This window comes from Leucoraja erinacea, chromosome 2, assembly GCF_028641065.1.
Source record: "Leucoraja erinacea ecotype New England chromosome 2, Leri_hhj_1, whole genome shotgun sequence".
NCBI lineage: Eukaryota > Metazoa > Chordata > Chondrichthyes > Rajiformes > Rajidae > Leucoraja > Leucoraja erinaceus.
The window spans coordinates 133,449,241-133,463,410 of record NC_073378.1 but is presented as its reverse complement, the minus strand read 5'-3'; the positions used below and the strand labels follow the sequence as shown (position 1 = coordinate 133,463,410).

General features: G+C 43.8%; 1 protein-coding gene across 2 annotated transcripts in view; it reads right to left on the bottom strand.

Moving 5' to 3' along the window:
* The window catches only part of LOC129715905 (uncharacterized), a 101,629-nt gene that overhangs the window by 22,081 nt on the left and 65,378 nt on the right, over window positions 1-14,170 (bottom strand). For both annotated transcript variants that reach the window (XR_008726567.1, XM_055665798.1), the window contains exons 14-16: window positions 11,263-11,319; window positions 3,139-3,171; window positions 995-1,333 (exon numbers count right to left, since the gene is read on the bottom strand). Coding sequence is in view for 1 of the 2 variants with exons in the window: in XM_055665798.1 (XP_055521773.1) it covers window positions 995-1,333; window positions 3,139-3,171; window positions 11,263-11,319 (429 nt within the window). In the remaining variant the exon portion in view is untranslated. The remainder of the gene's footprint in view (window positions 1-994; window positions 1,334-3,138; window positions 3,172-11,262; window positions 11,320-14,170) is intronic.

Here is a 14,170-nt window from a genome sequence, read left to right as displayed (position 1 = left end):
ACTAGAGAACAGTTTTGAACTAATATCTACCATCTACCTCATTGGTGATCCAAGGACTATCTTTGATCGAACTTTGCTGGCTTTACCTTGCATTAAACATTATTTCCTCATCATGTATCTATACACCGTAAATGGATCGATTATAATCATGTATTGTCTTTCTGCTGACTGGTTAGTACGGAACAAAAGCTTTTCACTGTACCTCGGTACACGTGCCAATAAACTAAACTGAACTGAGCTGAACTGAATTGCCAAGACATAGAGGGCTGTGGGCCAAGCGCTAGCTAATGGAATTAGTATGGATAGGTTCTTGATGGTTGAAATAAACACGGTGTGCTAAGAGCCCTCAAGCTGTGGTGAATATCTCTAACTCTTTGCCATGTCCTCTTTTCCATTCTCACCCAAGCCTGAAATATCTGTGCCCTGGAATGATAAACTGCCAATTATGCCCTTCTTGGCAATAGCAACTATCTCATATTCCTATGTGCTGATGAAAACGTTAACTTAATCTGCCTTACTCGACATACCCATTGCATTCAAATAGATGTGGCTTATTCTTTATTTCCTAAAGATGCCCATGTCTGCTCTACTAACTAGTTTTCTTTCTATTGTCAACTGTACCATGTCCCAATTATACATCTACTCAGTCCACTGCCAAATTAGTTTGAACCCTTTGCAAAGGTTCATGTATAATTGTCCAGCTTACACAAGTCTGATGTTCCCCAGAAATGGTTCCCAAAATCTGAAGCCCACCCTCCTAACTACTCCACCTCCATTCCAAGGTGTACATGGTCTTAAATAGAAATACCAGTCCTTAAGAGTCCCAGTCACCCCTGAATCTATCTCCGCATTGTATCTACAGTTACTTTGATGGCACAGGCTAATTGCTGGGGTTCATGATGGCTCACTCTATAGAGTGCAAAGAACAATGAATTCCAAGCTCTTAGGTTTGGGAAATACTGGGCTTGAAGCATATTTTGACATTTATTTTTACCTGCATCTTGCGGTCTTGGGCCTGGTAGCCTTGATATTACGTCATCTATCTTGGCTTCCTCTTCTCTGTGACGTTGAATGTCCAAATCTAACATCCGTATTTGTTCCTTCAACTCTTGCCGTATTGATGCCGGCACACCAGGGGAATGCAATTTATTGTCTGTTGCTTGTATTTTCCTTTGGACTGCCGCAATCTTCATTTCAACCGCATTTTTCGCTTTCATCGCATTATCCATTTGAGAGCTACACACGTTCCTACGCGCCGCTTCCCTTTCGGCTGCATCGTACCTCCGGCAGGTCTCTTGTGGGTTAGAGAAATCAAAACGAATGGGAGTTTGCTCTGTAAACAAAAAGTTGAAAGAAGTTCTAAACAAAATTGTGTCCATAGAAAATTAAGTGTAAGAAAACATGTCAAAAACATACAAATCTTATAATATACATAATTCAGGAAATAGGAACATTTGTGATATTGTGGCAATGAACTCCACGCAGTGTGTTTTTCATTATGTTTGCAATGGGAAGCAATGGAGTCCAGGAGAGAAGTTAGAGGAATATCAGAATTGAACGAATATATTAGTAGGGTAAATTAATGTGTGGCAATTTCAATTTACAGGAGAAATCAGAGGAAGAATAATTTAACAATATATTAGAATGTGCAGATGGTTCAGTCCCAGTTCTTGCTGGGTCAGTGAATATTGAACTGGAGAACATTACTTTGATACCAAACAGCTGGTGATCACCACCAGGTGGCACCATAGGTGGGGGGGTAGGGGAAACTTTTTTAATCTCTTTCTTCGATGGAGATGTGACATTCTGTATTGTATCTCCGTCCGCACTGTGGCCTAACATCGTGGAGCTGGCGGTCCCTTTGTTAGAGATCAACTTCGGGAGCTCCAATCGTGGGGAGCTTCGATCTCCCCGATCGCAGGAGCTTCGGTCGCTGGCTACGGGAGCTTCGTACGCCCCGACTGCAGATGGTTCGACTGCCTCGACCGCAGGAGAAAAGGAGGGAAGACGGTAATAAGTTATTGCCTTCCATCACAGTGCGCTGTGGTGGATGTTTATGTTAATTTTGTGTCTTTTGCTTTTATGAGTTCAAATTCAAACCAAATTCCTTGTATGCTTTTTTCATACTTGGCTAATTATTTCATTACAGTACAATTACAATACAATACAATAAATTTAAAATGGAAAATAGTTAAATAGTGAAGTTTGGTAGGCTAAACAAAACAGGGAAATGCATGAAAAATGGCAGGATATTGAAGTGCACGGTTGTAGTGTGCATGTCCAAAGACCTTTGGGAGACAGGAGGAAGATAGCATTACGGCAAAATACAGGATTTCTACTGACTGAGGCAGAGGATTTAAGACTGGGTAGCTGACAGTACTACCCATATAAGGAATACTAGCTACTGTAAGCTCAGCCAGACTATATGTATATTGTTAATCCTTTGGCTTGGTGCATTGATGGCAGAGGAATCCCTGCTGCACCCATTCACTTTGCAGCATCACTCCACTCTAACTGGAAAAAATGTTACTTGCTGCAAAGGAGGCCCCTGTTGGGGTTGGCTGCAAAGATTTCACCAGCTAGGCTAAATACTGACAGTATATGAACAGGAGTAGATGCATTGCACCATTGTCTATTATGTGACTCTTACTGTGAAGTACTTGCTCATTATTAAGGTGACATTAAGGGGACATTACTATTTTAAAACCATTAAGAAGTAATAACCAATACAATTTCCACCACAATGTATTTTGTGTAATTTTTTCTTTATATGTTTTCAGGATATTAACTGAGAGGTAAATGTTGGTCATAATACAAGAAGGAACTTTCTTGCTACTTCATACCATATCAATTGATCTTATAAGTTGACCTGAACAGGCAGACAATTCTTTGGGCCATCCTTTTAAAGGGAAATATTTGTATTTGTTCAAAACTGCATCAGATGCCAGACTATACTCATGCATATAAATTACACAATTACTTTTCAATTTAAGGACATTTATCAAATATTTGACCTGTTCTTTGGTTCTATGTGTCTATTCATTGATGTACTCCTTGAAACTCCATTGTCTCTTTAACTAGATTTCCTTTCTATCATTACCTTTACATCTTTTGAACCCTCATTATTCTGGAACTTACCAAGCTTTTTATTATAGCTGTCCCTTTCAGCAACTGCAAATAGAATGGGAAAAAACTGTCAAGCAAACAGGATATTGTTTCTACATATAATTGTACTTAATTATGTTCTGCATCCCTTCCACTATTCAATGTTACATACAGATCTAGGGCGATTAGTGAGTTTCAATGCCATTCAATTGGACCCTCTTCATGAATAAACCTTGAAAATGAGAACCAACAGAATCCATGACCATAGAAGGAATAAATTGTAATGTCAGTTTAAATGGATAATATAATTTCCAACATTGTGACAAAAAGGTTGTGAGAAGCTCCATATTGGTTGCTTGTATGAAAAGAAAAGCTTAATTAAATATACAAATCTCAATGAACATTAGTGAACCTGTCTTTGACAGTTTTAATGATCAGATTTCAACAAAGTAACATTTCAGGTTGAACCAAGGCCACTTGATTACTTAATTTTTAAGTTAATCGATGACTTTAGTGTCTCGGATTTGTGCAGTTTGATTGTGGAGTGAGTGAGTGGGTGAGTGAGTGAGTGTTCAAGTGTTCGTGAGTTTATTGTCATGTGTCCCTGTATAGGACAATGAAATAAATATATACACACATGAATAAATAAACTGGTAAAGTGCAAATAACAGAAAGTGGTTATTAATAATCAGAGTTTTGTCCGAGCCAGGTTTAATAGCCTGATGGCTGTGGGGAAGTAGCTATTCCTGAACCTGGTTGTTGCAGTCTTCAGGCTCCTGTACCTTCTACCTGAAGGCAGTAGGGAGATGAGTGTGTGGCCAGGATGGTGTGGGTCTTTGATGATACTGCCAGCCTTTTTGGCAGCGACTGCGATAAATCCCCTCGATGGAAGGGAGGTCAGAGCCGATGATGGACTGGGCAGTGTTTACTACTTTTTGTAGTCTTTTCCTCTCCAGGGCGCTCAAATTGCCGAACCAAGCCACAATGCAACCGGTCAGCATGCTCTCGACTGTGCACCTGTAGAAGTTAGAGAGAGTCTTCCTTGACAATCCGACTCTCCGTAATGTTCTCAGGAAGTAGAGGCGCTGATGAGCTTTTTTTGATAATTGCGTTAGTGTTCTCGGACCAGGAAAGATCTTCAGAGATGTGCACGCCCAGGAATTTGAAGTTCTTGACCCTTTCAACCATCGACCCGTTGATATAAATGGGGCTGTGGGTCCCCCTCCTACTCCTTCCAAAGTCCACAATCAGTTCCTTGGTTTTGCTGGTGTTGAGGGCCAGGTTATTGCGCAGGCACCATATGGACAGTTGCTCGATCTCTCTTCTGACTCATCCTCATCAGTGAGACGCCCCACAATAGTGGTGTCGTCAGCGAACTTGATGATGGAGTTCGCACTGTGGTTCGCTGCGCAGTCATGGGTATAGAGTGAGTACAGCAGGGGGCTGAGCACGCAGCCTTGAGGTGTTCCCGTGCTGATTGTTATCGAGGCTGACACATTTCCACCAATACGAACAGACTGTGGTCTGTGAATGAGGAAGTCGAGGATCCAATTGCAGAGGGATGCGCAGAGACCCAGTTCTGCGAGTTTGCTAACCAGTTTGGAGGGGATGATTGTATTAAATGCCGAGCTGTAGTCAATGAATAACATCCTGACATATGAGTTTTTGTTGTCCAAGTGGTCCAGTGCGGAGTGGAGGGCCAGCGAGATCGCATCCACCATTGATCTGTTGTGGCGGTACGCGAACTGCAGTGGGTCCAGGTTTTTGTCGAGGTAGGAGTTGATTTTGATCAACCTCTCAAAGCACTTCATCACCACCGGCGTTAGTGCCACTGGTTGATAGTCGATAGCCATTGAGGCACGTCACCTTACTCTTCTTGGGCACCGGTATAATTGATGCCCTTTTAAAGCAGGTGGGGACCTCAGACGTGAGAGGTTGAAAATGTCCGTAAAAACTCCCACCAGTTGGCCCGCACAGGTTTTTAGAACACGACCGGGTATACGATCAGGACCAGGTGCTTTTCGGGGGTTCACCCCTCTGAAGGATTTCCTGACATCGAGTGTGAGTGTGGAAGACCACTGGCATCTTGTTGAAACAGACATGAGGCAGCCAGAGGAAACAAGTTAAACCCCTGTCCCAAGGTACGAGTTCATTCCAAGAGCTCTCCCGAGTTTGCCCTGATTCGAACTCGGAGATTTACAGTAATGGCCACTCGTCGGTACTCGGGGCTATCGTAGACATTTTTCATCATGTTGAAAAATCTTCACGAGTCTTCCCGTGCTTACCTGCCGTTGACGAGTTTTCCCGAGTACCTGCCGTTAGCGCTAAGAGACGTCCCCGAGCTCCGACGTACCTGCTATGTTCATTCTCAGTGCTTGATTTTTTTTTAAATCGGGAGAGATCTTGCAATGAACTCGTACCGTGGGACAGGGCTATTAGACAGGCATATCTGATATTTAAGAAAACTAAGCTAAAGTACGAGAACAGAGCTCACAGAATAAATAGTATATGTATGATATTAACTCAATGATGCAAGCAAAGCAGCAGAATGGTGCAAGATTCTTGTGCAAATCCAAACAGTGCAAAAGAATATTAAAGTACAATAACAGTATAACTGAATGAGATAAAGTTAAGAATAAGTGTACATGGACGCACCTGGGGTGTGATCATGGCGTTTGAGGCTTTTAGATGGGCACATGGAGATGCAGGGAATGGAGGGATAGGGATCACAGGAGGCAGAGAAGATTAGTTCAACGGCATCATGTTTGGGTCATTGTGGGCTGAAGGATCTGTTCCTATGTTCTATGAAAGCCAATTTAGCTTCTGCCACCGAGATATATGGGACAAAGCCAGTTAGCAATGGGCACACCTAGGTGGATCTTTGACTGTTCTAAATAACCATGTGATTGAGTTGATTGGCAGATATATGTTGTTGCCAAGATCACCCCTGATTTCAGCATTTAGATGCAATGGTGTTCAGACACTGCCACAGTCACCTGGCATCCAATTAATTCAACTGACCCTCAAACTTGTTTCGGAAGAATTTCTTGGCATCCCGTATAGCCTTGTGGAGATCACACTTGGATCTCCTTATACACGATGAGATCAGCCTCTTTGAAAGCCTTGGGTCTCGTCTTTAGGAGAAAATGTACCGTTTCTCCCTATTCATGTAATGTTTCTGGCAAGGATAGATCGTTATTGCCTATATCAGATGAAGTGGCCTTGAATATGTTCCATTACATTTTTTGTTAAAGCCTCACTTTTATGTCTCTGTCTGTAAGCCGTCAAGAGAAGTACTAACATAAGATCGGACTGATCAAGGTGGACCAATGGTAGACAAAAATGCTGGAGAAATTCAGCGGGTGAGGCAGTATCTATGGAGTGAAGGAAATAGGCGACGTTTCGGGTCGAGATGGAGCAATAGACAAATTTGGCCAGGATGCAGCAATAGACATATTTGTTGGTGGTGTAGCAGTAATAAAGAGTGTTTATACCTACATAGAAACATAGAAAATAGGTGCAGGAGTAGGCCATTCGGCCCTACGAGCCTGCACCGCCATTCAATATGATCATGGCTGATCATCCAACTCAGTATCTTGTACCTGCCTTCTCTCCATACTCCCTGATCCATTTAGCCACAAGGGCCGCATCTAACTCCCTCTTAAATATAGCCAATTAACTGGCCTCAACTACCTTCTGTGGCAGAGAATTCCACAGATTCACCACTCTCTGTGTAAAAAATGTTTTTCTCATCTCGGTCCTAAAAGACTTTCCCCTTATCCTTAAACTGTGACCCCTTGTTCTGGACTTCCCCAACATCGGGAACAATCTTCCTGCATCTAGCCTGGGAGCGCTCAGGAGACATGTTGTTGGAATTTTGGGAGTACTTTTCTGTACAGGTGCACAACCTTTTATCCGAAGATCCAAATAACGAAAACCTCCGAATAGCGACATTTTTTCGGTCCTTGAAGAAAGGTCCTTGAAAACGTTCACCGAGGGCGGCCCGCAGAGGTGACAGCGGAACCCTTCAGTTTCACCCCACCTACACCCCTCTGCTTCCCGGCCATGTGTGTGACCCCTTCCCTCCCCTCTCCAGCTCCCCGCTCATTGCACCGGCGCGGGGGCTTTGTACGGTCTTCACGTCGCGATGTTAGCAGCACAGTGCCAGTCACCAGAGACGTCAGGACCAACGGAACACCGACCCCCAGGCCCACTGCAAGCACGGAGATCCCAGATCAGCAACTCCAGCCCAGCCCCGTCCCAACTCCAGAGGAACACGCTCCCCGTATGGGCAGAAGCTGATGGTGTGCAAGGGGTACGTCTTGTTCTTGGGGTGGCGCAGCTCGGGCTGTGGGGGAACTGCCACTTGTCGCCATAGCGGCTCATCGGGGAGCGGATTCCTCTGGAGTTGGAGGGGGAGGGGGGTATTGTGCTGTTTGATCGCCCCCTACTATTCCAGGGACAGGGAGACAGGACGTTCACCGAGGGCGGCCCGCAGAGGTGACAGCGGAACCTCCGGTCGGTCCTCGAAGAAAGGGGAACTAAATCCCCATCCATAAAAGAGAAGGTGAGAGTATATTGCGCGGGAGGGTTAATAATTGACAATATGCTGCTACCTGCCCGCTGTTAAAAAGTTCCCACGGTAGACTCACGATACACAGTGTATCGTGAGTCTTGCGTGGGAACTTTCTAACTCAGCGTGCAGGCAGCAGCAGATTGTCGCTCCCTTCAGCTTCACCCCACCTACACCCCTCTGCTTCCCGGCCATGTGTGTGACCCCATCCCTCCCCTCTCCAGCTCCCCGCTCATCGCACCGGCGCGGGGGCTTTGTACTGTCTTCACATCGGCGATGGCAGCCAGCAGGTCAGTGCAGTCACCGGAGACGTCAGGACCAATTGGACGTCGACCACCAGGCCCACCGCAAGCACGGAGAACCAAGAGACCCACAGCCTGCAGCAGCCCAGCCCAGCCCCACTCCAACTACAGAGGAACCTGGGTTGCGGATGACGGGGCGCAGCTCGGGGCGTCGTAGGGGCCCATCGGGGAGCGGTTCCTGTTGGTCCTGACGTCTCCGGCCACCTGCTATCCTCCGGGAACTGTACCGCCCTTGCAGGAGAGTGGGGTTGTTTGCAGTTGCAGAGGGAGGGGGCAAGGGCGGTACAGTTCCCAGTCTCAGCTCCAGTCCAGGAGGGTGGCCGGAGACGTCAGGACCAACGGGACAGCGGCCCCCAGGCCCACTGCAAGCACGGAGATCCCAGAGACCCACAGCCAGCAGCAACTCCAGCCCAGCCCCGCTCCAACTCCAGAGGAAAACATAGGGGCAGAAGCTGATGGTGTGCTGATGGTACGTCTTGTTCTTGGGGTGGCGCAGCTCGGGCTGTGGGCAAACTGCCACTTGTCGCCGTAGTGGCCCATCGGGGAGCGGATTCCTCTGGAGTTGGAGGGGGAGGGGGGTATTGTGCTGTTTGATCGCCCCCTGCTATTCCAGGGACAGGGAGACACAGCGGCGTTTTAGACTGGTGGGCAATCACTTCCAAAGTTCTGCCCACACAGTCAGTACACCTCTCCTACACTGCATTTTTCATACAAACATTTATTCTGCATGAAAAGAACGACATTGAAGACTCAAACTCGCGACCGAGTAACTGCCGGGATCAAGGCGCAAACTCGCGACCTTGCGGATATGAGCCGAGTACTCTACCACTGAGCCAGCCATTAAAATCTACGCTAAAAAAATTCCATTCCGAAGACCGACAAATTCTGAATTACGAAAAGTGTCTGGTCCCAAGGCTGTCGGATAAAAGGTTGTGCACCTGTATTTAGTTTTGTTGAAGTTGCCAGCAATGAAGAACAGAGCATCACGTTTTTTTTGTCTTAAGGTAGTTACACCTTGGATTTGGTGCTATGTGGTTAGATCATCAATAAGATGGTAGAGGTGAATTCCTTTGACAGATAAAAAGGACACCATTTTATAGACAGATTTGCCAGGCCAGAGGAGCAGAATTAAGTTGAGATCGTCTCAAGCCTTGACCAAATAGCAGATGTCGCCATCTTTCCCCTTGCTGAAGATTCCATAGAGTACATACAATAAATGGAGAAACCCTTGTGTTGTGTTGTCAAACGAGTCAGGGGTGAGGTGTGTTTCAGTGGAATAAAGGACACAGCAAGCCAGTGCTTCCAAACCTCAACATTTTTTTTCCTTAAATTGAATCCCAAATTTCCTGGAATTTGATGGTATTTCCTGAAATGTTCAAAAATGCTTCCTGCATGCTATTTGTTGGGGTTTTTTGTGGGCACACGTTAGCAATACAAAGAAGAACAAGGCAAACAGTTCTATGTAACTGCACTGTATCTGCCTGCTTCTTACTCACTTGTACAGTGTTATACAAGGCAGCTTTTGTTGCCTCCAACAGCTTTTATTTTCTTCGTTTTTTCAACCTGCTCTCATGTGACTCCGTTCTCTCTCCCTCCCTCCCCTCCCTCCCTCCGTACATCCCTCCCTACACTCCTCCCTCCCTACCTCTCTCTCTCCCTCTCTCCACCCCTCTCTTCTTCCCTCACTCCCCCTCTCTCTCTCCCTCCTTCCCTCCCTATCACCCTCTCTCACTTCCCCTCCCACTCTCTCCCTCTCTGCCTCCCTCCTTGTCCATCTATCCACCCCTCCTTCTGCTTTATCCCTCCCTCCCTCCCACTCTCCCACTCCCTCCTCTCCCTGTATCTCTCTCACCACCCTCTCTCCCCCTCCACCCCTGCCTTTCTCCCTCTCGGCCCCTTGAGCCCACCCACCATTCTGTAAGATCAAGGCCAATCCCAATGTAACTGCAATCTCATCGCCCACTGGTAACTTTTCACACTGCCTGAAAAATAATCAACGGCTCAACTTCAACTGAGAAAGAGAATCCCAAAGATTCATTGTTACACGAGAATGTTCTCGAACAGTCTGTGACCCATAGTGCTGTGGCCATTGCGCTATGTTTAAAGCCCATAGCGCTGCAGCGGGTAGCGCTATATTTAGAACCCATAGCGCTGCAGCGGGTAGCGCTATATTTAGAACCCATAGCGCTGCAGCGGGTAGCGCTATATTTAGAACCCATAGCGCTGCAGCGGGTAGCGCTATATTTAGAACCCATAGTGCTGTGGCCATTGCGCTATGTTTAAAGCCCATAGCGCTGCAGCGGGTTGCGCTATATTTAAAGAACCCATAGCGCTGCAGCAGGTAGCGCTATATTTAGAACCCATAGCGCTGCAGCGGGTAGCGCTATGTTTAAAGCCCATAGCGCTGCAGCGGGTAGCGCTATGTTTAAAGCCCATAGCGCTGCAGCGGGTTGCGCTATATTTAGAACCCATAGCGCTGCAGCGGGTAGCGCTATGTTTAAAGCCCATAGCGCTGCAGCCGACAGCTCTTTGTTTAAATTCCCATGTGTTAAACTGACAGTGTGCTGTTTAAACATTTGAACGCTCTGTGTATTACCTTTACACTCCTTCGTGGAAATTTCCCGAAATTATTCAATTTCCCTAAAATTACCCAGACAACCAGAATTTCCCGAATTTCAGGTAATTTCCATCAAAGTGGAAACACTGCAGCAAGCCCTGAAACAGCAGCCTTGCTCTAACTGTAAATCTTCAATCTTGTATGATTGAGTGATTAAATGTTAGTACCCAGGCACTGCCGATATCGTTCGTTTATTAAATATCAATAGTTCCTTTGATATAGCAGTGATTGACAGGAGACTTTCAGTACTGGAACTAATGACATTCTCGGTGCTGGAACAGATAGACGGTGAGGAAAAGCGATCATTAGAAACTGTTTTAACTGTTTTAAAGCGAGCTTCACATAAAATGTTGCCACTCACTGGCACCAACTGGTTTTAGACATTTTGCAAAAACAGCCAGGACTCTACACATTGTTCCACAGATCTGAATGCACAATATTCTTATTTGGAACTGTATAAACAGTGCAAACAGCAAATGGTAACTATTTGGAGCTATCGGACTCCAGGATAACCTGCCTGGGACATGCCATAAATTAACTCGCTCATTTAATTTATGTTCAGTGTCCTTGGAGAGAACAGGGAGATTAAATCTAAATGTTGCTTATTTTCAAAAGAAAGTTGAATCCTCTTTTGGTAGAGCAACCTTTCCATTGCAAGGACTTACGTGACAAATATGGCTTCACCAACTGTGCCGCTGGAATATTGTGCACATTGCCTCGATCTGTTCAAGAAACAAAATTGGAAAATAGAATCATAAATAAAATACAAGAATCAATATATGAGAAATGTGATGATTCACAGCACAAATACGAATTTGTAGACAAATAAAATCCTCTCTTAAAACCCGGCATTTAAGCTATCGACTATAGACAAAACGTTTACCCTCTGGGAACGATTAAGGAATTAAGACTTGGGAAGATTTGTATGAAGGGGGAACATTTTTACCATTCCAAGACTTACAGCTTAAATACAATTTGGAAAATAGCCAATATTTTAGATACTTACAAACCCGAGACTGAAAAAACATACAAGATTATCAAAATCTGAAGATGGACCTTCTAGAGCAAGGCATGAATAGACAGGTAGAATTGGATCATTTAACATCATATTTTTATAATATTATTTTAAATATAGATATATAAGAAAAGAATGGGAACAAGAATTGGATATAGAAATTCCCAAGGACAGATGGGAAGATTATGTGTCATATGTACACAAATATTTGATTAACCTTAGATACACACTGATCCAATTTAAAATTGTATACAGATTACATTACTCAAAAACAAAACTAAATAAATTATTTCCAAATGTCTCTCCCATCTGTGTTAAGTGCCTAACTAAAGAGGCAACAATAGCACATTCATTTGTTTCCTGTGCAAAATTTCAAAAATTTTGGAAGGAAATATTTGAAAGCCTTTCAAAAATATTTAAATTAAGACTGGACCCAAATACAGAATTGATTATTTTCAGAGCAATGGAAGCCCGTTCTGAACTAACTACATTTCAAAGACGTTTCCTAAACTATGGTTTGATATCGGCAAAAAAACTTATACTTAAATTCTGGAAAAATGCTCCTATCCCAACGTTTAAAATGTAGATCACAAATATGTCAGAAATATTACATCTCGTTCTAGCAGGAAAACAAGAAGAATTCTTAAGAATATGGTCACCTTTTATTGATGTATTACAAGTATAATATGGTGCAGCATAACCCTAGAAAGTTCTTGTTTTAGAACAAGGTGATGGGTGTGAATCGTTATGAATTAGGCACATTCCCTTTCTATTTTGTTCAGCTCGACCTTCTTTTGATTTTTTACTTATTTCCCTTCCCTTCCTAAGGCCCTCTTTTCTTTGCGGCCTGTTTTCTTTTCTTTTTTCTTTCCTTTTTTTTTCTCACATTCTCAAGCACGCAGTTTACTTAAACATCATCATTGATTTTACGCCAATTACTGCAGACTACGTTTCACTACTATCCTCATTATTCTCTTCTTTCTCTTTTCTCTTTTTCTATTACAGCTTAAAGTTTAACAAAAAAAAAGAAGTTGTACACAAAATGTATTATGTTGCATATCATGATTAAGATGTATGTACAATGCTTTTAATAAACAAATAAAAAATATAGCTGTGAAGCAGCAGCACTACTGGCTGCGACAGATATTTTATCTGGTATGTCCTCCTTTTAAAGGCATGTCTTCCAAGTCACCATTTACTGTCATGTCCATGTGCTTCAATCCGCTTGATACATACCATGGAAATATTTAATATTCAATATGGCTTGTTTCGGAAACTTGAACGCCCTGGAGTGGAAAAGACTACAAAAGGTAGTAAACACTGCCCAGTCAATCATCGGCTCTGACATCCCTTCCATCGAGGGGATCTATCGCAGTCGCTGCCTCAAAAAGGCTGGCAGCATCATCAAGGACCCACACCATCTGGGCCATACACTCATCTCCCCACTACCTTCAGGTAGAAGGTAGAGGAACCTGAAGACTGCAATGACCAGGTTCAGGAATAGCTACTTCCCCACAGCCATCGGGCTATTAAACTCGGCTCGGACAAAACACTGAACATTAATAACCTATTTTCTGTTTATTTGCACTTTATTAGTTTATTTATTCATGTGTGTATATATTTGTATAGTGGTATATGGACACACTGATCTGTTCTGTATTCGTGCCTACTATGTTCTGGTGTGCTAAAGCAAAACAAGAATGTCATTATCCTATCAGGGACACATGACAATAAAACTCTCTCTCTCTTGAGGTTGGTGGAATTTTGGGAGTACTTTTCTGAATTTAGTTTTGTTGAATTTGTCAGCAATGAATAACAGCACATCAGGGTTTGTTATCTTGAGGTAGTTACACATTGCATTTGGTGCTAGGTGGTTAGATCATCAATAAGATGGTAGAGGTGGATTCCCTTGACAGATAAAAGGGATAACATTTTATGGACAGGTTTACTAGGACAGAGTAGCAGTATTAAGTTGAGATCGTCTCAAGCCTTGATCAAAAATCAGATGCCGCCATCTTTCCCCTTGCTGAAGATTCCGTAGAGGCCATACAATAAATGGAGAAACCCTTGTGTTATGTTGTAGGGTCAGGGGTGAGGTGCGTTTCAGTGGAATAAAGGACACAGCAAGCCCTGAAACAGCAGCCTTGCTCGAACTCTGCGAATCTTCAATCTTGTTTGCGAGTGATTAAATGTTAGTACCCAGGCACTGCCGGTATTGTTGGTCTAATAAATATCAATAGTTCCTTTGAAATAGCAGTGATTGACAGGAGGCTTTCAGTGCTGGAACTAATGACATTCTCGGCGCTGGAACAGATAGATGGTAATGTGAGAAAAGGGTTAATAGGGATGGTTGATTTATACCAGAACTCTGAAAAATATAACATAGAAAGAAATTAGCTTATCAGCAGAAGCCAGACTGCTGGTAGAATAAAGTAACAATATACAGAACAGAGAGAAATTCTAGATAAAGAAAGTAACAAAGATAGAAACTTCAGCAGAAGCCTTGGGAGCCTTTGACGTCAGGAGATGGTCCGAGACATTCCTGGACATTCTCGTGG